We start from the raw sequence: 26,573 nt of genomic DNA, 5'->3' as shown, positions 1-26,573 counted from the left end.
GACAGTCTTAAAATCTTTTTGGTGCTGCGCCTTTCAATGCGATCTTATCTCCTCGATCAAGGATTGAACCTGTGCCCCCTGCTTTGGAAACAAGGAGTCTTAGCCACTGTACCACCAGCAAAGTCTTAAATTCCCTGACAGTCTTGAATTCTCATTGGAGTTCTCACTCTTACATCTCTTGCTAGAGAGATGGTGAGTAGAGGGTTGAAGTGCTAAGTGTGGGTCTTGCAGCCAGACTTCCTAGGTTCTAATCCTGCCATTGCTACTTACTAAATCTGTGTCCTTGATGAAGTTGCTTGACTTCTCTGTGCCTTAGTCCTCACATCTGTAAAAAGGGGTTACTGATAGTCGCCACTAGGTAAATAAAGTAGAGCAGTGTTATCAGACAGATGAAGATGATGACAACAAACACAGTGTTTACCATCATCATTGTCAGGGCATTAGCAGAGCAGTTCTAACTTCATTTCAATAGGGCACAAGCTAAAGGGCTCTTACCTTTCTTGGAATATCTCATTTCCAAACCCTTTGTTGCTCATGTTATTGATAAAGTTCACATTCTGATCTTAGCACTCTTCACGACTCTTTCGTACTCCCTTTAGTCAGAGTCAGAATGAGTGTTCTTTAAGTTTCTGACTTTCTTGCTGCTTAATCACTGTTCCTTTTTGTTGTTATTGTTTTTACTTTTATTGAAACATACTTGAATTAAAATATTAGTTTCAGGTGTACAACATAGTCATTCAAAATTTTTAAAGATAGTACTCTATTTTTAGTTATTATAGAATATTGGCTATGTTCCTTGTGCTATAAAAATGTATCCCTGTAGCTTATTTATTTTCTACATTGTAGTTTTTATCTCTTAATCCCCTATCCCTATTTTGCCCTTCCCTCTTCTCCACTAGTAGCTACTAGATTGTTCTCTATATCTGTGAGTCTTTTTTTAAAAATATTCACTAGTCTGTTTTATTGGAGAAGGCAATGGCACCCCACTCCAGCACTCTTGCCTGGAAAATCCCATGGACAGAGGAGCCTGGTGGGCTGCAGTCCATGGGGTTGCTAAGAGTCGGACGCGACTGAGTGACTTCACTTTCACTTTTCACTTTCATGCATTAGAGAAGGGAAATGGCAACCCACTCCAGTGTTCTTGCCTGGAGAATCTCAGGGATGGGGGATCCTGGTGGGATGCCATCTATGGGGTCGTACAGAGTTGGACACGGCTGAAGCGACTTAGCAGCAGCAGCAGCAGCAGTCTGTTTTATTTTGTGAATTCCACATATAAGCAGTAACATACTTTTCTTTCTCTATCTGACTTATTTCACTAAGCATGATACCTTCCAGGTCCATCCATGCCACTGTAGATGGCAAAATTTCTTTTTATGGCTGACTAGGGTATGGTAGTTTTTGATACTCCAGCCTTCCATCATCAATCTGCCTTAGTTACAGTTTAAGGTTGATTGTTACAGAATGGATACAATTTAATGAGTATTGGCGGCTCAGAGGTTAAAGTGTCTGCCTGCAATGCAGGAGACCCGGGTTCGATCCCTGGGTCGGGAAGATCCTCTGGAGAAGGAAATGGCAGCCCACTCCAGTATTCTTGCCTGGAGAATCCCATGGATGGAAGAGCCTGGTAGGCTACAGTCCACGGGGTCGCAAAGAGTCGGACACGACTGAGTGACTTCACTTTCACTTTCATAAAATACCTCAGTTTATATTTAGCTGAAACTTTTTCCTGTCCATGAAATCTATGAATACTCTTTTTTAAAGTCACATTATTTGAACAAATATTAATAAGATTTTTTGAAATATTGATTTTGATTCAAAAATTTTTCTTTTGCCAATGCTACATTCAGTTTATGTAGACATTTGGAAAATCCAGTTATATCCTGGGTAAGATGGTGAGTTATTGTCTTTTGATCAGGACTTTATCTGCAATAGTGAACAAATTCAAATATTCTGGAAGAGAAAGGAAGGGGTGATTGCAGTCTTGCTGACTGTCTTAGCTGAGAGAACAGAATTCCACCCTCTGTGGGCTTTTGATGAGCACGGCAGTTACCAAAGAGAGAAAGCCACTTATTGTTATTGTACCAGTAAAAGCTGCATGACACACAACATTTCTTAAAATATATAAGTCAAGACTTTTGTATGCTTCTTCTGCCCAAGCTGTGTTTGCAGGGCCATTCACAGAATAGATTGCACAGGGATTCTTGATTTTTCTGAAAATGCAAGTAAAATGTCTGTTAGGTGGAATTTGTGCTTGTTTTAGATTTGTTGAAAAATGGTCATAGAAGAAAGTATGAGAAACTTATAATTTAACAAGTGGGGGAGAGGAAGAATAATGCTAGGTACACATGCTTTCCCCAAGCATTTTTTGGACTGCACTATGAAAGAAGGTTTGTGACTTTATTCTTGTTTTTTTTTGCCTCCAACAATCTCATTAGAAATAGCTTTGTGTTAGGATGCTGTCAAATTTGTGGTGGCAGATATAAGTTTTTCAAAATGTGAATTTCATCATGGGTAACAAAAACCATCCTTTTCACAAAATGACAGACTCATTTCATTGACTCTGAGGAAACTATCTGCCAATAGATAAGGCTCAAAAATCATAGGTTGTCTGCCAGTTGTCCTTTTCATATAAAAGTGCTTTTCTGCTAGAGAAGGGAGAAAAAGGCTAGTTCAGCTTGCAACCCAGTCATGTAAGAGAACTGTGTGCAGGATAGCTCAACTGGTTAAGAATCTGCCTGTAACACAGGAGACCCTGGTTCGATTCTTGGGTCGGGAAGGGATAGGCTACCTGCTAGAGAAGGGATAGGCTACTTACTCGAATATTCTTGGGCTTCCCTTGTGGCTCAGCTGGTAAAGAATCTACCTTCAATGCGGGAGACCTGGGTTCGATCCCTGGGTTGGGAAGATCCCCGGGAGAGGGGAAAGGCTACCCACTCCAGTATTCTGGCCTAGAGAATTCATGGGGTCACAATGAGTTGGATATGGTTGAGTGACTTTCACACAAGTGTTTTATGTATATTTTCTATTTGATCTGATTGTTAAAAAAATATGCACATAAAGATCAAAATTCAATAAAATTAATACTTCTTACTGCAATATCAAGGATAGTGAAAGGATAGTGAAAATAGCTTTTTTATTGAGATACTATTGATATATAAGATTATAATTGTTTCAGATGTATAACATAAATGATTCCATATATGTGTATACTGCAAAATGGTGACCACAATAAATCTAGTTAAACTTTTCAGCACATATAGTTACAGTTTTTTTTCTTGTGATGAGAACTTTTAAGAGCTCCTCTCTTAACAACTTTCAATTGTACAATACAGAATTATGCACTACAGTCACAGTCAGCATGCTGTGTGTTACATCCCCATGACGTATATCTTATATGTGGAAATGTGTACCTTTTGATCCCCTTCACCCATTTTGCCCACCTCATCCCCCCACCAATGGTAATTACCAATCTGTTCTCTGTATCTATGAGCTCAGTTTTTTAAAAAAAGTTTCCACATATAACAACAAGGTCCTATTATAGAGCACAGGGAACAATATCCAATACATAGTAATAATCTATCATGGAAAAAGACCTGAAAAAGTTGTATATGTGCAACTGGATCACTTTTGGTATATCAGAAATTAACACAAAATTGTGAGTCAACTATCCTTCAATTTTTAAAAAATTCCTCATAGAAGTGAGATCATATGATATTTGTCTTTGTCAGACTTACTTCCCTTAGTAAAATTCCTGCAAGTTTCATTCATGTTGCTGCAAATGGCAGGATTTCCTTGTAAATGATGCTGCAATGAATATGGGGGCACATGTATCTTTTTGAGTTAGTGTATTCATTTTCTTCAGGCAAATACCCAGAAATGGAATTGTTGGGTCATATGGTGGGTCTATTTTAATTTTTTGAGGAACCTCTCTACAAATTTTCCATACTGGCTGCACTGAGTTACATTCCCACCAGCAGTGCACAAGTGTTCCCTTCCCCCCACCCCCATATCTTTGCCAATGCTTGTTCTTTCTTGTCATTTTGATAGTAGCCATTCTGTCAGATGTGAAGTGATACATCATTCTGGTTTTGATTTGCATTTTCCTGGTGATTAGTGAGGCTGAGCAATTTTTCATGTATTTGTTGTCCATCTATATGTCTTCTTTGGAAAAATGTCTATTCAGATTCTTTGGCCATTTTAAAATTTTATTGTTTTTGCTAGAGTTGAATGGGTTCTTTATATGTTTTTGATCAGATACATGATTTGTGAATATTTTCTCCCATCCCATTGGTTGCCTTTTCATTTTATTGATGGTTTCCTTTTACTGTGCAGCTTTTTAGTTTGATACAGTTCTACCTGTTGATTTTTGCTTTAGTTGCCTTTGTTTCTGGTGTCAGAAAAAAAAAGTCACCAAGACTGAGGTCAAGACTTTACTGCTTGTGTTTTCTTCTAGGAGTTTTATGTTTTCAGGTCTGACGTTCAAGTCCTTAATTCACTTTGAATTGCTTTTTGTGTGTGGTGTAAAATAGTGGTGCAGTTTCATTCTTCGCAGGTGCTGAACAGTTTCCCCAGCACCATTTATTGAAGAGACTATCCTCTCTCCGTTGAATATTCTTGGTGCTTTGTGGTAAATTAATTGACTGTATATGTGTGGGTTATTTCTGCACTCTCTGTTCTGTTTTATGGGTCTATGTGTCTGTTTTGATGCCAACACCATGTTGTTTTGATTACTGTGACTTTGTGACTTTGCAGTAGTTTGAAACCAGTTAGCATGATGCCTTCTGCTTTATTCTTCTTTCTCAAGATGCTTTGGCTATTTGAAGTCTTTTGTGATTCCATATAAATGTGAGGATTGTTCATTCTATCTCTTTGAAAATGCCATTGGAATCTTGATAGGGATCATATTGAATCTGTAGGTAGCTTTGGGTAGTGTGGTCATTTTAACAGTATTAATTATTCTAATCCTGGAGCACGGAATGTTTTTCCCTTTATTTATGAGGACTTGCTTTGCAATTAAAATTCTACATAGTTGTGAACAAGTTCTTTTCGGTAAAATGTTAACAGTGTGATCGTTCTAGGACACTGTCAGGAAAAATCAAGAAGTTCTGTGTGTCTAATCTGTAGATGGAGCCTACAGGCACAGCTTGGGGGAGTAGCTCTGGAGTAGCTTTACTTAATACACCACACCTCTTAAAACCTGTAGTAAAGCTACTCCAGACCTACTGGAGTAGACAGATTTATTTGTTTCTGGTTCTTTGTATATAAATCTAAGTGAGTTAAGTACTGCATTTTCATATTTTGATTTCTAAAACAAAACTAGCAGTCAAGGGGGAAAAACAGAAGGGTAGACAAGAGACTTATTAGATAGGATAAATTATATGTAAATTATATATAATTTTGAGAAAATATTTATAAAATTATCATAAATAAATAATGGGAGAATGAGGAAAGAGGAGGGGAGATGTTTAAAGAATAGTACAGGTAAAATTAAAACAGGATACATATTACAGAAGTGAATGAAAAAATTCATTAGTTGAAATGCAGGGCTAATTGATATTTCTTATAATTATTTTTTTGTCATTTAAAAATAGTCTAGCAAAGCATGTCATTAGTCTACAGATATCTGAGAACTCAAATGCAGCTGTATTTCTCTTCCTGTAATTGTTACTCTTGAACACTGTTTGTACTAATAAACCTATACACTGCCATTTCTGATCACAGCTCGGGATAGGAGCCAGGGGCTCAGGTGATCTGGTGTAGAACCATGATTCTATCCCTCATTCACTGTGTATCCTTGGGCAATTTACTTACCTTTCTGTGCCTTACTTTTCTTATTTGTACTTCTTTTTGTACTTCTAAATACTTATTGTGGGGCTAGTGAGTCACAGGATCCACTGCTTAGAGATGCAGTTATGCTGAATATTAAAGAGTACCTGTATGCATTTGAGAAAAATTATAGCCATTGTACTTCAAAGGGTTTATCAGTCCATCAGATGTTTCTGGAGCCCCATTCATATGTTAGTACTCTTCTTGGTATTCAGGATACCCCAGAGGGCAGAATCCTTGCCCTCACTGAGCTCACCTTCAGGAGATGTGGGGAGCAAGTAGGGCTTAAGACATATATATTTGTGTAAAGCAAAATATTAATGCAAATTATGTTGTCTTCACAGTCAGATATAATTACCTGTGCTCAAGAAGTGGAAATGATGATAAAGCAGTTAGAAGCCCAGCTGGAACAATTAAAATTGACTGTAAAGTCAAAGACGGCTATCCCGACATCACAAGTCTTTGTAAGCATTTGTCATCAGCTTTGAAACTTGTTTAAGGGTAAAGGAGCTTTGAAGTCCCATAAAATTGGATGAAAAGTAATTTTAATTGTATTTAATATGGAAAATATAATATTAGTTTTATACAAGTTGATCCTGTTCTTTTTGCTTATTTTGTAGTTAATAATCATAGAACTTGGTTGTTTTAAGTTGAATGAGAGGATTCTCTTAGTAGGCAATTGCTACCAAAGTACATGATACCAGTATTGTCTGTCAGTTCAATTGCTCAGTCTTGTCTGACTCTCTGCAACCCCATGGACTGAAGCATGCTAGGCTTCCCTGTCCACCACTAACTCCCAGAGCTTGCTCAAACTCCTGTCCAACAAGTTGGTGATGCCATCCAACCGTCTCATCCCCTGTCATCCCCATTTCTCCTGATTCAATCTTCCCCAGCATCAGCGATCTTTCCCTGATTCAACTGACTCTTTTACAGTGAGTCAGTTCTTCATATCAGGGGGCCAAAATATTGGAGTCTCAGCTTCAGCATCAGTCCTTCCAATAAATATTCAGAATAGGGCTGATTTCCTTTAGGATGGATTGGTTTGATATCCTTACAGTCCAAGGGATTCTCAAGAGTATTCTCCAACACCACAGTTTAAAAGCATCAATTCTTCAGTGCTCAGCTTTCATGGTCCAACTCTCACATCCATACATGACTACTGGAAAAACCATAGCTTTGACTAGACAGACCTTTGTTGGCAAAGTAACATCTCTGCTTTTGTTGGTCATAGCTTTTCTTGACTTTTAACTTCATGGCTGCAGTCACCATCTGCAGTGATTTTGAAGCCAAAAAATAAATAAATAAATAAAGTCTGTCACTGTTTCTACTGTTTCCCCATCTATTTTCCATGGAGTGATAGGACTGGATGCCATCATCTTCGATTTTGAGTGCTGAGTGTTAAGCCAAGTTTTTCACTCTCCTCTTTCACTTTCATCAAGAGGCTCTTTAGTTCTTCACTTTCTGCCATAAGTGTGGTGTCATCTGTGTATCTGAGATTGATATTTCTCCCAGCAGTCTTGATTTCACCTTGTGCTTCATCCAGCCTGGCATTTTGCATGATGTACTCTGCATATAAGTTAAATAAGCAGGATGACAATATACAGCTTTCATGTACTCCTTTCCCAATTTGGAACCAGTCTGCTGTTCCGTGTCCAGTTCTAACTGTTGCTTCTTGACCTGCATACAGATTTCTCAGGAGGCAGGTCAGGTGATCTGGTATTCCCTTCTCTTGAAGAATTTTCCACAGTTTGTTGTGATCCACACAGTCAAAGGCTTTGGCATAGTCAAAAAGCAGAAGTAGATGTTTTTCTGGAACTCTCTTGCTTGTTCCATGATCCAACAGATGTTGGCAATTTGATCTCTGGTTCCTCTGCCTTTTCTAAAACCAGCATGAACATCTGGAAGTTCATGGTTCATGTACTGTTGTAGCCTGGCTTGGAGAATTTTGAGCATTACTTTGCTATCATGTGAGATGAGTGCAATTATGCAGTAGTTTGAACATTCTTTGGCATCGCTTTCTTTGGAGTTGATAAACTGACCTTTTCCAGTCCTGTAGCCACTGTTGAGTTTTCCAAATTTACTGGCATAATGAGTGCAGCACTTTCACAGCATCAGCTTTTAGGATTTGAAATTGCTCAACTGGAATTCCATCATCTCCACTAGCTTTGTTCATAGTGATGCTTCCTAAGCCCCATTTGACTTCACATTCCAGGATGTCTGGCTCTAGGTGAGTGATCACACCATCATGGTTATCTGGGCTATGAAGATCTTTTTTGTATGGTTCTTCTGTGTTTTCTTGCCACCTCTTCTTAATATCTTCTGCTTCTGTTAAGTCCATACCATTTCTGTCCTTTATCGTGCCCATCTTTGCATGAAATGTTCCCTTGGTATCTCTAATTTTCTTGAAGAGATCTCTAATCATTCCCATTCTATTGTTTTTCTATATTTCTTTGCACTGATCACTGAGGAAGGTTTTCTTAGCTCTCCTTGCTATTCTTTGGAACTCTGCATTCAAATGGGTATATCTTTCCTTTTCTCCTTTGCCTTTCACTTCTCTTTCTCTTCTCAACTATTTGTAAGGCCTCCTCAGACAACCATTTTGCCTTTTTGCATTTCTTTTTCTTTGAGGTGGTCTTGATCACCACCTCCTGTGCAATGTCACGAACCTCCGTCCATAGTTCTTCAGGCACTCTGTCAGATCTAATCCCTGGAATCTGTTTGTCACTTCTACTGTATAATCGTAAGGGTTTTGATTTAAGTTATACCTGAATGGTCTAGTGGTTTTCCCTACTTTCTTCAATTTAAGTCTTTATTTTGCAATAAGGAGTTCATGATCTGAGCCACAGTCAGCTCCTGGTCTTGTTTTCATTGACTGTATAGAGCTTCTCCATCTTTGGATGCAAAGAATTTAATCAGTCTGATTTCAGTGTTGACCATCTGGTGATGTTCATGTGTAGAGTCTTCTCTTGGGTTTTGAAAGAGGGTGTTTGCTGTGACCAGTGTGTTTTCTTGGAAATACTGTTAGTTTTTGCCCTGCTTCAGTCTGTACTCCAAGGCTAAATTTGCCTGTTATTCCAGATATTTCTGGACTTTCTACTTTTGCATTCCAGTCCCCTATAATGAAAAAGGCGTCTTTTTTGGGTGTTAGTTCTAGAACGTCTTGTAGGTATTCATAGAACTGTTCAACTTCAGCTTATTCAGCATTACTGGTTGGTTTATAGACTTGGATCATTGCAATATTGAATGGTTTGCCTTGAAAACGAACAGAGATCATTCTGTCATTTTTGGAATTGCACCCAAGAACTGCATTTTGGACGCTTTGGACTATAAGGGCTACGCCATTTCTTCTAAGGAATTCTTTCCCACAGTAGTAGATAGAATGATCATCTGAGTTAAGTTCGCCCATTCCAGTCCATTTTAGTTCACTGGGTCCTAAAATATCGATGTTCATTCTTGCCATCTCCTGTTTGATCACTTCCAGTTTGCCTTGATTCATGGACCTAACATTCCAGGTTCCTATGCAATATTGCTCTTTACAGCATCAGACTTTACTTCCATCATCAGTCACATCCACAACTGGGTGTTATTTTGCTTTGGCTCCATCTCTTCATTCTTTCTGGAGGTATTTCTCCACCCTTTTCCAGTAGCATATTGGGCACCTACCAACCTGAGGAGTTCATCTTTCAGTATCATATCTTTTTGCCTTTTCATGCTGTTCATGGGGTTCTCAAGGCAAGGATACAGAAGTGGTTTGCCATTCCCTTCTCCAGTGGACCACATTTTGTCAGAACTCTTCACCATGACCCATCTGTCTTGGTTGGCCCTTCGCGGCATGGCTCATAGCTTCACTGAGTTAGGTAAGGCTGTGGTCCATACTATTGTCTGTGGCAACAGGAATAATCCATAGTGCAGTGTTGAAAGCATGTTTACAGTAGCTAGTTAGAAATTGCCTCCAGCAAAGAAGTGATGTAACTTGTGACCTTTCTGAAAAGATAGATAAAATCACTTTGTTTTCAAGACCTGCATGTATTCCGACTTTCTGATTATCTGCATCACCTTTTAGGCAAATCTGGGAGTGATCATTGGGTTGGGAAGATCCCCTGGAGCAGGCCATGGTAACCCACTCCAGTGTTCTTGCCTAAAGAATCCCCATGGACAGAGGAGCCTGGAGGGTTACAGTCCATGGGGTCACAAGGAGTCAGACATGAGTGAGCAATTAAGGACAGGGAGCCCCAAAGACATACAAGATGCATTTACAATATTTCATAGAGCATTTTGATTTTCTGATAATTTCCTGTAATCATTCCCAATATTTGATTTTAAAAACCAAGGAACAAAAGCCTAAATTATTTCACTTATAAGTAGGGCCTGATTAATTTTTTGTTATATGAATATGAAAAAGAAATAATTTATCTCATTACCACAAAATCTCTAACTTATAGCTTACAAGAAAATGCCCCAAGATGTATCCCTGACTTTCCAAGTTCTTTTGAATCATAATTGAGTCAGATAAATCTAAATGAGTCATATTTAGCTATTTTTTTAAGAAAAGATTTTTTTTCCTCTAGACCTTTTGAAGTGAAGTGTCCGTGAATGTTTCTCACATAATCATATGTCTTTGGTTCTTTTGAATAAACTAACTTTCTAACAATTATACCAAAGAAATACAAGCTTATTTTCTTGTAGTTTGTGAATCCAATTTCTACTGATTCTATTGTCTAACTTCATGAGACTTTCAGTTGTCTTATGAGAGAATTAATCTCTTTATCACAACATAAATTTGTACTAATTTTTAAGAGTGATTTATAATTTTATTAAACAGTGACATTTTGAACATTTTTGTCTCTTGTGCAGCCTATCTTCATTGCCCTTTCCAACCTGTGGACTAGCTTTCAAGATGAAACTGTCTTGATTAGCATCCTTAGTAATTTAACTACTCATCTTGAGCCATTCCTGGGGGCTCATGACCTGTTCTTTCCTGAGAAAGTGATGCAAGTTCTTCTCGATGGAGTTACTGTGAAAACTGACGTGTGTAGAATAAAAGAGCACATAGGTAATAGAAATCATCTATTATTTCCTCTTCCTGTTAAAATTACCTCTAGAATAAAGTCACTCTTTTGTTTTAAAATTTTCATCTTTTATCTTTCTGATAAAGTTTGGAATATCTTTCTTGATTATAAGATTACTAATGTTCATTATAGAAAATGTAGAAAACTGTAAATATATAAACTGAAGAGTCTGCTATCCAGCAATAACCACTGGACCATAAAGAAGGCTGATGCTGAAGAATTAATGCTTTCAAACTGTGGTGTTGGAGAAGACTCTTGAGAGTCCCTTGGACTGCAAGGAGATTCAACCAGTCCATCCTAAAGGAAATCAGTCCTGAATATTCACTGGAAGGAGTGATGCTGAAGCTGAAGCTCCAATACTTTGGTCACCTGAAGCAAAGAGCTGACCCATTGGAAAAGACCCTGATGCTGAGAAAGAGTGAAGGCAAAAGGAGAAGGGGGGAGTAGAGGAGGAGATGGTTAGATTTCATCACCAACTCAATGTACATAAATTTGAGCAAACTCCAGAAGATAGTGAAGGACATGGAAGCCTGGCATGCTGCAGTCCATGGGGTCACAGAGTCAGACATGACTTAGCGACTGAACAACAATAATCATTCCTGATGTTATTATTAGTGTTTTGGTTAAGAGTGATTTCATGTGCTTATGGGTTTCAGTTGTAATCTTAGTGATTTTGTTAATTGGTTTGTAGTAGAAAAGGATGTTAATCCTTGCTCTATTTGTGCAAACAAAGCTCCACTTTTTCAGGGTGCTGTTTCCCATATATCTACCCCAGATTCAAGTGGAAACTTATGAATCAATAAATGTTACTCCTGTAAAATTGAGCTTATTTTAGACCCTTTAAGAGATGCACTGATTCTTATATAAAGGCTGTCTTTACCAATAAACTTCTTTTTATGTTTGTAGCCCCTTCTATAATTTGAGTTAAAAACAACTCAAAATTCATAAGAAATGTCAAAATAGAGTTTGGGAATTGAATTGTTGTCTAAAATGGAAAGTTTTTTAAGAAAATGAAATTAAATAGTTTACTCTTTAAATTTCCTTTTCAAATTCTATTTTTTTGAAAGTGAAAAATAAAATATAGTGGTAACACTCACTCTTAAACTGCTAGAATATGTAAAACCTGAACACTAAATCAGAAAGACTTTAAAAACATCCTCCCAGTTAGTTTTTCCTACTCATGTCATTTTGTTAAAACAGCATATCTATGCAAATGCTAAATAAAATTGAAAAGTTAAAGCCACTTCAGCAGTAGATATTAAAGTCAACCATATTGGCAAGGTGTGCCATCTCCTACTATAAATCAGAATTGTTTATGCACTAGAACACAATTTATCAAGTCACTGCTCCAGTGAATTGGGAGACCCAGTGTTCTTCTTAAAAAATTTAATTTATGCTTGCCACATCTCATCACTGTTTGAAGCTTTCAGGCACATCAGGAAAGAAGAGGGAAGAAGGTTTGTTTTTTTCTAAAGTATGCATTTACTTCCAGCTGTAGCCACAGGGTCATTTATAGTGTCTACTGTTTGGATACAGAGCCAGAAACAGAAGTGTAGGTAGCATTGCAAAAGCAAAGAAGCTCAGGCATCAGTGCTTTGTAAATGCTCATTTTTATTTGTGTAAAAAAAAAAGTAGCAACATGAAGAAGACTTTTTATAAGTGTGAAGAACAAAAATTGCATTCCTTGTATCAAAATTAAGTTACTGAAAGATGTTTTTGTGACTCTTTCTGCTCATTCTCAACCATTTCAAGAAGGGACAGTCCTAGTATATAAGCATCATATTCAGAGTATTTTGTCACCTCACATGTTATGTTACTAAGAGCTATGCTGTCTTGAATGAAGTTAATTTATTTCTGTCTTAGTCACATAGCAGTCAGTCTCTTCTGCTCATTTACCCAGTGAATAAGGTTTCTCTTGTACTCCTCTTTCATTTTAGAAGATAAAGTAAATGTGGCAGATTTCAAAAAACTGGAGTGGCTTTTCCCAGAAACAACAGCCAATTTTGATAAATTATTGATTCAGTATCGGGGATTTTGTGCTTACACTTTTGCTACAACAGATGGTCTTCTCCTTCCAGGTACGTCATTGGAAATAATACTGTTCTCCCTTCTCCAATTTTTTTAATTTAAATGAAGTGTGCTTATTGTCACTCATTCACTTTGTAAAACTTTATGGAATCTAGTGTTGAACTAGGAAAGGAGCTACAAATGTGATCCAAATGAAGTATTTATCTTTGAAGCGCTTGCAGCATAACCTGATAAACTGACATAAATAAGTTACAATACAAGTGATAAGTGATGGAATGTATATAATGAAATATAAGCGCTGCATTGTCATAAGAGGGGGATGACTCATATTTCAGTGAAGGATTCCAGAAACATTATATGGCATTCCTAAAATATGTCATTTTCCAAAGTGATTACTTGAAAGAGCAACACTAGTGTGACTGATATATTTATTAAAAAATATTTTTTTGTCATTTTATGGCTCTATTCCATTAACACAGATCAGTATTTCTATATAAGTCAGATCCCAGTAAAGAAATGGCCAGTATTTCATCAAGTCAAATTCCCCTATGAGGTATACATATATATTACTGGAGCTTCTTCAAAACAAAGTAAATCAGAAATTGAGAGGAAAATAAATTATTATTCAAAAAGTGCCATGTGAATTAGAAATAGAATCATTACAAAGAATTATTGGGATTGTATATATGCAGGGTAGAGAACATACACATTGACTCATTTTTTTATGGTAGTAGATTTTTTTATTATGGGGGTAATAAAAGGTTTACCTTGGGGAACTGAGAGAATAGTATTCTGAGGTCCCATGAGGGTCACTGATCGTGGAGAGAAACCAAACAAGAGCCATGAGGAAGTGAAAGCAGTGGAATGGAGGTGGTTTCTTTCTTCTCTGTTCTGTTTTTTCCTTCCCTTTCCTCCCCCTCCCCAATTTCTCTCTCTCTCTCTGTTCACAAATACAAAAGGAAGGGAGTCATGAGATAGACAACAGAGAAACATGGATGTGGACTGAAGAGAGCAGTACCACCACGTGGCTGGAAAAGCTACGGATGGAGGAGCCTGGTAGGCTCAGTCCATGGGGTCGCAAAGAGTAAGACACGACTGAGCGACTTCACTTTCATTTTTCACTTTCATGCATTGGAGAAGGAAATGGCAACCCACTCCAGTGTTCTTGCCTGAAGAATCCCAGGGACGGGGGAGCCTGGTGGGCTGCCATCTGTGGGGTCGCACAGAGTCGGACACGACTGAAGCGACTTAGCAGCAGCAGCAGCAGCACTTGGAGAGCCTTGTTTCTAGTCCCCATTGTCTGTTAGTAAACAGGGTAACTTTGAGCAAATCTTGTGCTTTGGACCTCAGTTTCCAGGTCCAGAAAAGGAGAAGGACCAATTAGGAAATCCCTTTGTTCCCTTCCAGCTCCCATCAACTATGATTCTAAGAAAGGGGGAGAATGAGAAAAGTAGACAGACTTATGGGGCGGTGGGTTTTAGCGTCTTTTCTGAATCAGCTAGTCTGGAGGCTTTATTTCTGCTTATTCAATGTAGGCTTTATTTCTACATTGTTTTCTGGGCAGTAGCCACCTACACTGCCTGGGAGAAATGCTCTAGGAGTCCCTCCTTCCTCATGACTGAAGATCACAGGGCTTGAGTCCCCAGGTGATGCTGGGGCTTACCTGATAGAGTCCTTTCAGATGACATCGTTGACTTTATTGTCTGCCCCTTCTTCCCTTGCACACTGCTCCAGCCCCACTGGCCTTCTTGCTATTCCCAAACATTCCAAGCCCATTTCTCACCTCAGAGCTTTTGCACTGACTATTCCCTCTACTTGGACCACTCTCCCCCCGACCCCCACAAAGCTACATACCTTGCTCCCTCATCTTATTCAGCCTTCTCTGTTCACCTACTTTAAAATATCAATCCCACCATCCTTCCTTTGACTGTTCAAACTGCTTTACTTTAACTTTACTTTAACCTGTTTACTTATTTGTTTTCTGTAGCACTGATCACTCTCTGGCCTATGTTATATTTATTGATTTGTTTTCACTGTATTCTCAGTGCCAAGAACAGGGTCAATAAATATTTGTGAATAAGTGAAAGAATGAATAATTAAGAGTGTTACTGTTTCCCACATAATTCCCACAAACTGTGGATACTTATAACCCATATTTTATGTAGTATCTTTTCATAGTGGGAAATACTTCCTAACATGCAAATGTACATCTTGGGAAAAATGTCTCATTTTTGTAGTTCTTACCAAATTATTTTTAAAACAATGCTTCTAGTAGTTGGTTTGGTTTAAGAGATTTGAAAAACCTGCTAGATGACTAAGTGGCTTCCCATAGAAGATTTTTAAGCAACTTATATCTGGATAGTGAACTATATTTAGATAAAATAATAATTTAAAGCTTAACAATATGGTACGTCCCTAGCAGTCCAGTGGTTAAGACTCCATGCTTCCAATGCAGGAGGCATAGTTTCAATCCCTAGTCAGGGAACGAAGATCCTTTATGTGGCATGGTGTGGTCCCTCCCCCCAAAATTAAAAATATAAAATAAATTTCTTTTGAATTTTACATAAATATAATTTAACAAAATTTGTAACTTCAAACTGCTAGTTGTAACATTTTAGCTAAATAAAGACATGTGATGTGTTAAAAATGGAGTATGAGGGAAGGGTTCTATGAGTGTATTATAAACATAGAATCACTGAGTATTTCCTATCTAATTTAGTTCCTTTTCTTAATTTTCAGGAAATCCATCAATTGGAATTTTGAAATATAAAGATAAGTATTATACTTTCAATACCAGAGATGCTGCATATTCATTTGCAGAAAATCCTGAAAATTACATTGATATAATTAGAGAAAAAGCCAAAAAAAATGCAGAATTGATTCAGCTACTGGAACTTCATCAACAATTTGAAACCTTTATTCAGTATTCTCAGGTAAGCAGGGTCATCATTTTAAGAATTTATGACATTTAAAAATGTCGTTAATAAAAAGGTTACATTTTGTTGTAGAATGCTCCCCAAGTCCAGGCAGGAGACATGGTCGGATGAGGGCCTTTGCAGATGAGGGCCTTTCCAAAGACGGAAACTAAGGAAATCCACAAAGAATAAATGAAAATAAGATAAGGAGTCAAACTGGTGAATTAGACTGGAAAAAATCTGGAAGGACAAGACTGCTGCTGCTGCTGCTAAGTCGCCTCAGTCGTGTCTGACTCTGTGTGACCCCATAGACGGCAGCCTACCAGGCTCCTCCGTCCATGGGATTTTCCAGGCAAGAGTACTGGAGTGGGGTGCCAATTGAGATAAATCACTGAAACTACAGTATTTCCTTGTCTAAAACTGAAGGAGCTCAGTACAGGTAATACAGGTGATAACTCATGCTCAGAGGTGTGAAATCATTTAATAAGTTTAAATGGCAGTAGTCTGAAAGGCCGCAGAATGAATCTGAAGGTGTGTTTCTGTGTGAATTGGTGCCTATCCCCTAATTCATTCAACAGATATTTCCTGAACTGCTTGCCATGTGCCAGGCACGATTCTTGGCACAGTGAACAAAGCAGGTAACAATCCCTGCCTGCAGGAGTTCCATTCTGCTGTTGTAGATCCTTGTTTTCTTCTTGCCTCTCATTTTCACTGTTCCAACTTTTAATTTCTCTGTCATCCTCTCTGGTTTAATTTACCCCTTTTAAACTCACTAAAGTAGAACCCTGCAATACATAATTTATGAATTTTTTAATATGTATCAACATTCCAATGATCAAGCAGGTGGGTTTGGGCTGGACTAACTGGGTTGGCAAGGACCCCAGCAGTAACTGGTAGGGGGAAGATGGGGCTGGTAACTGTGAGCACAGAGGGTGGTCTGAACGCTTGGGGAAGGAGACTGAGAACCAGCCAGGGATGACATGGTTGAAAGGGATCTGCTGTTGGCACTCTTGTTCTGACACCCCTCTGCCAGTCTGTTGATGTGACGCTGCAGCTGTCCCCTTAAGGTAGCAGGAAGACAGGGAAAGACTAGACTCAGATAATCAGAAAGGTATGCAGCTGTCCTCTTAAGGTAGCAGGAAGACAGGGAAAGACTAGACTCGGATAATCAGAAAGGTATGCTGAGTGTGGATATCTTTTCTATTAACGGACAATTTCCCCCTATATTCCTGGTTTTCCCTTTCTGTGTATTTAATCCTTCACTAACTTTCACTGCCCTTAGAAGTGAGTATTCCCTCTACATATTTCAATACTCTATTCATAAGTTTTACTTGCCATTTACTTGTATTGACATAATATTGTTATCTTTCAGCATCTTTTTATCTACCTAATTATATCATAAGGTCATTTTGTATATGTGCTGCCGAAGCGAGCACCATAAGGTCATTTTGAAGGCAGAAATTATATCTTATGCTAAATAGTAAGCATTTAGTAAATCATCTGTTTCTTGATTTGGAGAAAGAAGTTAATCTATTTGCCCTCCTCTTCTCTAGGACTGGAGTTTCTTAAGCATCTCCACCTGCTCCAGCAGCCTCATTTCCAGCATAATCATAACTTGTTTAGCCTGGAATTATTGAATACTCAATATTTTAATACTGTAGTGAGCTTCTGGGTGCTTTGGCAGAAAAATAAATCTATTTAAAATATATAATAATCTGCTATGTATACATTGTTTAAGATATATTCTAAAGGTGTTCTGATACCTTAAACATGATTTATACCTAATACTTAATAGCTATTCTAAGCTTCAATCCATTTCCAATAAGGTATTCACTTCTTCTTCAATTGTGAAAATTGGAGAGGGGCATTTGATTTGGGAATGAGTGATGTTATGTTTTCTCCTTTCAAAATATACCTCCTACATTAAGGAGGTACAAAATAAAATTGGGCACAAATCCACAATGCCCAGGAAATTAATTACATTTGGCTTACTTTAATTATGAGGTTTTCTTTTTTTTTCTTGGCTGATATTTACAAGTAAGTTTCATATTCTTCTTTTCCTAATGTTTTGTTAATTTTAGCTAAATATTTTAGTTATCTGCAAAATAATGTTTATTTTTGTAGAAATATTAATTATAAAATTCTACTTCTTTAGATGAGAGAGGTTGACAAACGTTATATAAAACCAATTACAAAATGTGAAACTGGCACTCAGACGGATACGCACCTGTTGCCACCAACAATTGTGAGATCGTATGAGTGGAATGAATGGGAATTAAGAAGAAAAGCTATAAAATTGGTTTGTAACAATATTATCTTCTAAATTATTTATAGTTGGAGAATTTTGAAGAATTTTAATCTGTTATTCATAGAGTTGGTATGCTAAATTATTTACATGAAATAGTGAGTTGTACAGTTTTTTTGCTAAAATAAAATAATTAGCATAATTTATAATTTTCTAGCTTTACAATGTTAGCTTCTAGTATTAAGCATATGTAGAAATATAAAAGCCTGAAGCTGCTCTCAAATTTTATCAGTCAGTAACTATAACAGTAATAGTTGCTATCCTTCTGTCTCTCTATTGATCTATATAATAGTTTTAATCTATCGTGCCAACCTGTGGGGTGCTAGTACTTAAAGCCCTCCAGCTTCTTCTAATCATTTAAAGCATGCTCTTCTCCTTTTCAGACTTTCTTGAGAAGCAGAATGCTACCTCTATTATATCACAGATACATTCTCCTCTTATTGTCAACTTGTTCTTTCCAGACACTTGACACGCCTGTCCTTCTGATTCTTTGTCATCTTGATCACAGCAGATACCTACCCTTGAGGGCTTCCCAGGTGGTGCTAGTGCTAAAGAACCCACTTGCCAATGCAGGAGACATAAGAGATGCAAGTTCAATCCCTGGGTCGGAAAGATCCCCTGGAGGAGGGCATGGTAACCCACTTCAGTATTCTTGCCTGAAGAATTCTTGCCTTGGACAGAGGATCCTGGAGAGCTATAGTCCATGGGGTTGCAAAGAGTTGGACATGACTGAAGTGACTTAGCACTCAGGCATGCACCTACCCTTGAAGTCTGTCTTTAAAACTTTCATCCTTATCTGACTCAGTGGAATTCCTTCCACTCATCCTTTTGATAGCATCTTGTCATTTTAAACAGCAAATACAGTGTGAAGGAACAGACTCTCTTTTATCTGTAGCCTTTTTTCAGTATATTTTACCCATCTCTTTAACTGAAATAAGGTATGGAAATAAACAAAGACTACTCATGTGAGAACAGAGACTATTTATTTAAAGACTGCTGTATCCAGGGAGTCAGTCACCATCACTTGTGTTGGGCAGGGACTCAGAGTTGGGGAGAGGAGTGAAAAAGTTTTATAGTGAAAAAGGGGGAGGCTTGGGTATTCCTCTGGAGGAAGTTGACAGGAAACTCAGTTCAGTTCAGTCCCTCAATCATGTCTGACGCTTTGCAGCCCCATGGACTGCAGCACACCAGGCTTCCCTGTCCATCATCAACTCCCAGAGCTTGCTCAACTCATGTCCATCAAGTCAGTGATGTCATCCAACCATCTCATCCTCTGTCGTCCCCTTCTCTTCCTGCCTTCAATCTTTCCCAGCATCAGGGTTTTTTCCAGTGTGTCAGTTCTTTGCATCAGGTGGCCAAAGACCTTGAATTTCAGCTTCAGCATCTGTCCTTCCAATGAATATTCAGGACTGATTTCCTTTAGGATTGACTGGTTTGATCTTCTTGCAGTCCAAGGGACAGGAAACAAGAGGCAGGCTAACTAGAGGTGGACTAATTAGCAGCAGGGCATCTTATGTGATTGGCTTAGTGAGCATTAGGCTTTCTCTGATTGGTTCAGAGTTGGAAGGGGAGGCAGCCAAAAAAAAAAAAAATAGGGCTGTTCTGAGCAGATTGCTACAGCTACTGAGGTTGTAGTTTATCTTCTGAGACTGGTTGCTGCAGAGGTTGTAGGTTAGAGTACTATTTCATATAAAGTGAAAGTGAAGTCGCTCAGTCATGTCTGACTCTTTGCGACCCGTGGACTGTAGCCCACCAAGCTCCTCCATCCATGGGATTCTCCAGGCAAGAATACTGGAGTGGGTTGCCATTTCCTTCTCCAGGGGTTAGGGTCAGGGTTAGGGTCCAGCCTATGTCTGTTTGTATATTCAGTCTCTCTTGTCACTAACCATATCAATTCCCTTGTTATCCTCTCTGGTGGCAACTTTTCAGCCCCTGATTTCTTGAGATGAGAAAGCTGCAGCTTCCTGGTGTATCTTCCAATCATCATCCCATTAGCATTCTCACCAGTTACTCTTTGTAGTTCTTGAAGCTCCCATTCCCTGTATTCTTTTCTATCATCTGCTAGACTGGCACGAAGTCATCAGATGTGTACTGGGTAGCTTACATACCCTGCTGCTTTGTTCTTCAGGAACTAATAGTCTAGCAGGTGACGTTGATACATTTCTGTTAAGTGGTTTAACAGAAGTGAAATAAAAATTCTATCCCATTGACATAGGTGGCTTATTAAGTTGACCTTGAGGTACAGATAGGCAATGGAGAAGAGAGGAGTGATGGTTAGACAGACTGTGAGAAGTAAATGTTAGATCTGGGCTGGAAATTTTAAGAAGAGAATGGAGTGTTCAGTGGGGCAGAACTTTGTGCTAACTGGACTCTCTGTTCTCATTCTTCAACTTCATTCTGATCCCCACCTTAGACCAAATTACCCCTAGATTTGCAGCATGTTGAAGGCCAGCTCCCCATATATTACCCAGTACAACTTGTTAATAAGACAAAACTGAGTGCATTGCTTATAGTGATGAGGGAAATCACCCCGTCAGCAGAGCTTTGCAGTGTCTCGGAGTGGGGAAGAGTAAGGTCAGGATTTATTGAGACTTTGAAGTTTAGTTGAAGGTAGGTGTTCCAGTGCCTGGGATCAACTGGGGGATGGGTTGGGGGCTTGAATTGGGTTGGGTAAAATCATGAACAAGCAGTCCAGGACTGATGGAAATAAGCAAGGTGAATCTGAAGGCAACTGATACAAAGAGTCCTAGGGTTTCTTCTCTGTGTTAATGCTTACAACTGAAGAGTTGATGCATCTTTCAGGATGCTCTATAATGAAGTCAAGTGATTTGCTTTGGCAAGAGACTCTCAGAATAGTAAAATTATGCTAATGAAGACATAGGAATAGTAAAGCCCTACTAATGTAGACAATAAGTTGTGGGCAGAAGTGGTTCTTCATCATCTGCAGTTTCTCAAACTCTGAAATGTTTCCTCTAATTCTAGGTCTCTCTTTCTTAACTCACATGTTCTAATCCCTTCTGAGTTTTTTCCTGGGGCTTCACTACAGCTTCAGTAAAACCCTTATTCTCCTTTATATAAACTCTTCCTTGCTTCCCAGCTGGAGTAATCTGTTTAACCTCATGTTTACTAGTAATCTGTAAAAGGAGCAAGCAAAATGTAGAATAGTATAAAATGTTATCTGGAAACATCTGAGCATTTCAAATTAAGTGCTGGGTGAAGCCCATTTAAGTAAGACAATGGAAATCTTAAAATTTTTGTCTTTTAAACAATTAAACCAGGAATGGTGGAGAAAAAAAAAATCCAAGTAGTATGACTCTCAAAGTATAATAATGAATTGAGCTCACTGTACATTTGAATCTGTATGTTTTCTCTTTAGGTTTTTATGTCCATTTTCATTTATCTATTTTCCTACTTCTTAGCAAAGGGTATTTATTTTCTAATATGCTCTAAATTGTCTAATATGTTACTGTTTTGTAGAAACATGCTGTGTTGTAGGACTAATTTCTTTGTGGATGGAGAGGAGGAAAAAGAAAAGGCAGATATTAGCTATTCAGTTCAGTTCAGTTCAGTCGCTCAGTCATGTCCGACTCTTTGAGACCCCATGAATTGCAGCACGCCAGGCCTCCCTGTCCATCACCAACTCCCGGAGTCTACTCAAACTCATGTCCATTGAGTCAGTGATGCCATCCAGCCATTTCATCCTCTGTCGTCCCCTTTTCCTCTTGCCCCCAATCCCTTCCAGCATCAGAGTCTTTTCCAATGAGTCAACTCTTCACATGAGGTGGCCAAAGTACTGGAGTTTCAGCTTTAGCATCAGTCCTTCCAATGAACACCCAGGACTGACCTCCTTTAGAATGGACTGGTTGGATCTCCTTGCAGTCCAAGTGACTCTCAAGAGTCTTCTCCAACACCACAGTTCAAAAGCATCAATTCTTCCGTGCTCAGCTTTCTTCACAGTCCGACTCTCACATCCATACATGACCACTGGAAAAACCATAGCTTTGACTAGATGGACCTTTGTTGGCAAAGTAATGTCTCTGCTTTTGAATATGCTATCTAGGTTGGTCATTGGAGAAGGCAATAGCAACCCACTCCAGTACTCTTGCCTGGAAAATCCCATGGACGGAGGAGCCTGGTAGGCTGCAGTCCATGGGGTCGCTAAGAGTTGGACACGGCTGAGCGACTTCACTTTCACGCATTGGAGAAAGAAATGGCAACCCACTCCAGTGTTCTTGCCTGGAGAATCCCAGGGATGGCGGAGCCTGGTGGGCTGCCGTCTATGGGGTCCCACAGAGTCGGATACAACTGAAGTGACTTAGCAGCAGCAGCAGCAGGTTGGTCATAACTTTCCTTTTATTAGCTATTACCTTAGAGTAAAAAGCAGATATTAACTAATATCTTAGAGTATTTTATTTGTTCTTTAGAGGAATGTTCATTCCAGTGTAATTCTCTTTCTACTTAGGCCAATTTGCGTCGGAAAATTACTCACTCGGTACAGACTGATCATAGTCACATGAGAAGAGAAAACTATTCCCAGGTGTACCCTTCAAAGGATGTTGGTACGCAGTCCATGAGGGAGGGCAGCAGCCGAGTGCCCCGGCCCCAGATTTACATAGCTGGTCTCCGCGGGGGCCAAACTAAGACCACCTATGGAGTCAAGGTGAACTTAACTAGAGCAGTTGATGAAACCTAGTTAGAGACCGGGTTTTTAATGTGGATGCCACAACTGATGAACAGTGGCAAGTATTTAAGAGTATGTTTGCATCCGTGAAAATTCACTGATTTTGGGGGGGCTGGTACATTCATAGGTGGTATGAATGTCTTTGGATTCTCATTTATATGCACTGTCAAACTCCAACAATAAAGGAAACATTGTTTTCTGTAATACATTTTTCATCACATTAAAGTTGAAAAGTAAAACTCTGTCCATTCCTCTTTGACTTCTTAGAAAACGTTTGGCAGCATTGAGACTGAAATGATTAGATATTAATATATTAACATATGATTAGATATTTATATATAATATTATTATGCTTGGGATGGAAATTTATTTAGATAACTTTTTATACATTAATATCAGATTATTATGCCTGGGATAGAAGTTTATCTCTAAAATCACAGTTAATGTTGAACATTAAAAATTTAAAATGTAGTTAACAGTTTCAGCTTCATTAGCTATCCAATGTACCATGAATTAAATTGGTATAATATTTCATTAATTTGGAACAGTTAGAACAAAGGGCCACATAATGTTTTTATTTTTATTTATTTATCCCAATTGAGGTCTTGATTTTATTTTTATTTTTTTTTCTTTTAGTAGAATTTTACTTTAATATAGAATGAAAAAAAAAAATCCCAAAACCCTAACAGGTTAAAATAAGTCAAACAACCATTCTACACAGATAAAACCTTCACAAAGGTCAACTGAAGAAATCCAGAGCTAAAACTGAATTGTGCAGATTTTCGGTGAAGTCACCAGTCACGTAACATAAACAAATTATTTACACACTTGCAAGCCCTCTAAGAAACGTGCCCCAAGAAGTATTAACCTTTGTTATTCTCGTGTGCCATCCTAAAGACTTGCACATTGTTATTTTTCAGATAATCTAACATTTTTAATAGAGAATGTTCTCTACCAAGTGGTAATGCTTTGGTACTATTCATATAGGATTGCTTATCCTAAAGACTTGACATTTCCCCAAGAGGAGCTTTAATTCTGCTTTAAGTTTTGATTCTGCTTTTTAAGTTTCATATAAATTAAAATCTGCATCAAATATCAATATGGAGGGAGGTGACACAGGATGCAACATATACAGTCAAGTTACCTCTGCATCTTTAGAAATTACTCCTTCAAGATATTCGCACCAGAGAGCTGTCTGTCCTGCTTAATATTCAGTAGTACAGGTTTGAATCACCAGAACCTCGGCAAGACCTTAATATTTCAGTTATTAACAACTACCTCTAGGGGCAAGTCCATGTTTACTGAGTTATGACAAATTTATTATAATGAAGGAAAACAAGTGTAGCCAGCCATCTTAAAAAGTGCCCCAACCACTGCTTCTCAAAATAGAAAGACTAAAACTACATACGTTTATCATACAACAAATCCCATCTCTGTCCCCTGAAAATTCCCCTAATTTCATTCATTAGAAGGGGATTTTTAAAAAAGACTTAAAGAGCACTTTCCAGCAGCATTCAGCTTTCCTATGAAATACTCAGCATCTTAAATATTATGTACACTTCTTTTTTATCTCTTAGTAAGCTTCACTGGCTTCAGAGTTTGTGGAACTGGAGGAAAAATAACCCATTCAAAACTATTCTACAAATCCATCTTTTGGCAGAATAGCAGGTATCCAAATTAAAAATAGGAGGGTCATTTTGTTGCTTTGTTTTCCAAAATTTAAATCGTTTTTGCTCCCCTTCTACATAAAGCTTAGTCACCACTCCTGAGTGGAGATAGGCAGAGGCTCTGGCCCCTGCTCCTCCGGCTTCTCAGCAGCTGCTTTCTTATTGCTGCAGCAAGGCTTGAATAGATGTGTGTCGATGAGGACTTCCCCAAAACGGCCCTTATAGATAATGCCACAGCATATTTTCTGTCTTTTCCAGTATGTGAGATCTAAAAAGGAAAACACTGGCGTTCTGTTGGAGCCAGAAGCCATCTCTGTATCTGAGCCATCATCTGACTGGTTACTGTAACAGGGAGACTGAGCTGGAGAGGCACTTGAGGTTGTACTGTGAGCATCAGAATTGTGGCGTTTAAATTCCTTCTGCAGTTTACTGATCTGATTACTTTTTATCCTGTTTCCAGATAGAGTTTTCACTTTCTTTGGTTTCAGTGTAGTCTTTAGACTGGGTCCTGCCCTTGCATCTACCACATGATTCCAGTTTTTTTTTGATCCTGCTGGCAATTTCTTCCATCTTTTCACAAGCAGGACACAGGCATTACAGATATCTCCTGAATGAGTCTCATGTAACCCAAAACAGCTCTGGAAATCCTTTTCATAGCGTTTACTGTCAGTGAATCGAGAACTGGAGGATTTAGCTCTGCAACTACAGCAGCCCTCTATACTTTGGTACATCTTTGGCATGTGAAAACCAAACATCTTTTCTTCTGGGCAACAGCCTTCCAAAAGCAGCCGTTCCACGCGCAATAACGTTCCCAAGGGGCGAAGTGCACGCCAGGTCAACCCCCCCTTCAAATCGCTCCCTCCTCCTCAACTGCCTTGTCTAGAAAGATTGTCTCCTGCAGTTCTCGAGGTCTTGATTTTAATACTTCAGTATTCCTTCACTCAGATTATTTTTCTGCTTATCTTTTATCTAGCACAAATTTGTTGAACACGTCTTCATTATTTTAACCTCTCATTTCTCTTTTTTACTTGTAATAGTACTTAAAATGTAATCCTAAATCATAGTTGTGATCACATGATGTCTTTTAAAATCTGAAAATTTTTTATGGAGTCTGGCTTATGGCCCCTTGAAAAGACTGGAATATCTGGCAGCACTCGGTCAGCCTTCCGTAAGTAGTGGCTCTGCCCTTTCGTAGGGCAGGTGCATCTGGTTGCAATGTAAGGGCAACTCCTGCTGCCTTACGGGGCTCCCACTTCACTCCTTTGCCCTGTTTGCCTGACTCCACGGCAGCTGTGTTTCAGGTCCCTGTGAATTACTGATAGCTGAATTTTAGAGCCATTGTTTTGTTACTGTCTTACATGCTCCCAATACACATGGATGGATAATGAAAACCCTCAGATGGACGGGCTGTTAAAACTTGCCTCGGCAGCTGGGGGTTCATTTATATTTAATACATTTTTTTGACTTAGGTGACTCTTACTAAGGGGTTTGTATAGTTTGTTTTCTATATAGGTTAAATATTACTTATATTAATAGCATGATATGCTTCAAAATCCATTTTCCACATATATTATAGAGGTAAACTTCAAAAAACAGATCTACTTCTAAGTTGTCATGATTTTCACACCTATAGTTTAATTTTTTTAATTGATGTATAGTTGATTTACAATGTTAAGCAAAGGGATTCACTTATATCTTTTTTATATTCTTTTCCATTATGGATTATCACAAGATACTGAATTTAGTTCCCTCTGTTATACAGTAGGACCTTGCTGTTTATCATACCTGTAATTTAAAAGTGATGTTAAAGATAGGTTGGCTAGCTGTTGAGGCAAAACCCTGGGGGTGAGAGTCGGGGTGAGAGGGCTCTGTCCCTGAAGACGGTAGATGGTTAAAGGTAGTACTAAACTTTACAAATTCAGGAATTTGATTTTACCTATTCTAATCAACCCTCTTTTGATCTTACAAGATTGCTAAACACAGAAAAGAATGGCCGATAAACCACAATTTGGGCTTCTGAAGTTAGGGCTGAAAGTAGAATTGCCAAGCAAATAAAAACACGAAATGCGATTTGAAAGCTAA

General features: G+C 38.4%; 1 protein-coding gene and 1 pseudogene across 1 annotated transcript in view; one reads left to right on the top strand and one right to left on the bottom strand.

The window, feature by feature from the left end:
• The window catches only part of CFAP206 (cilia and flagella associated protein 206), a 34,478-nt gene extending 11,542 nt beyond the window's left edge, over positions 1-22,936 (top strand). The window contains exons 7-12 of the mRNA XM_068985406.1: positions 6,171-6,290; positions 10,681-10,879; positions 12,833-12,973; positions 15,663-15,856; positions 17,994-18,137; positions 22,606-22,936. Coding sequence (XP_068841507.1) covers positions 6,171-6,290; positions 10,681-10,879; positions 12,833-12,973; positions 15,663-15,856; positions 17,994-18,137; positions 22,606-22,836 — 1,029 coding nt within the window. The 3' untranslated portion in view covers positions 22,837-22,936. The remainder of the gene's footprint in view (positions 1-6,170; positions 6,291-10,680; positions 10,880-12,832; positions 12,974-15,662; positions 15,857-17,993; positions 18,138-22,605) is intronic.
• A 1,644-nt stretch (positions 22,937-24,580) lies between these two features.
• On the bottom strand, positions 24,581-25,246 carry LOC138089909 (SIN3-HDAC complex-associated factor pseudogene; annotated as a pseudogene).
• Positions 25,247-26,573: the final 1,327 nt, after the last annotated feature.

The sequence above is a fragment of the Capricornis sumatraensis genome, chromosome 13 (genome assembly GCF_032405125.1).
Source record: "Capricornis sumatraensis isolate serow.1 chromosome 13, serow.2, whole genome shotgun sequence".
Taxonomy (NCBI): domain Eukaryota; kingdom Metazoa; phylum Chordata; class Mammalia; order Artiodactyla; family Bovidae; genus Capricornis; species Capricornis sumatraensis.
Note: the sequence above shows the minus strand (reverse complement) of the source record. Positions and strands in the feature narration are given on the sequence as shown.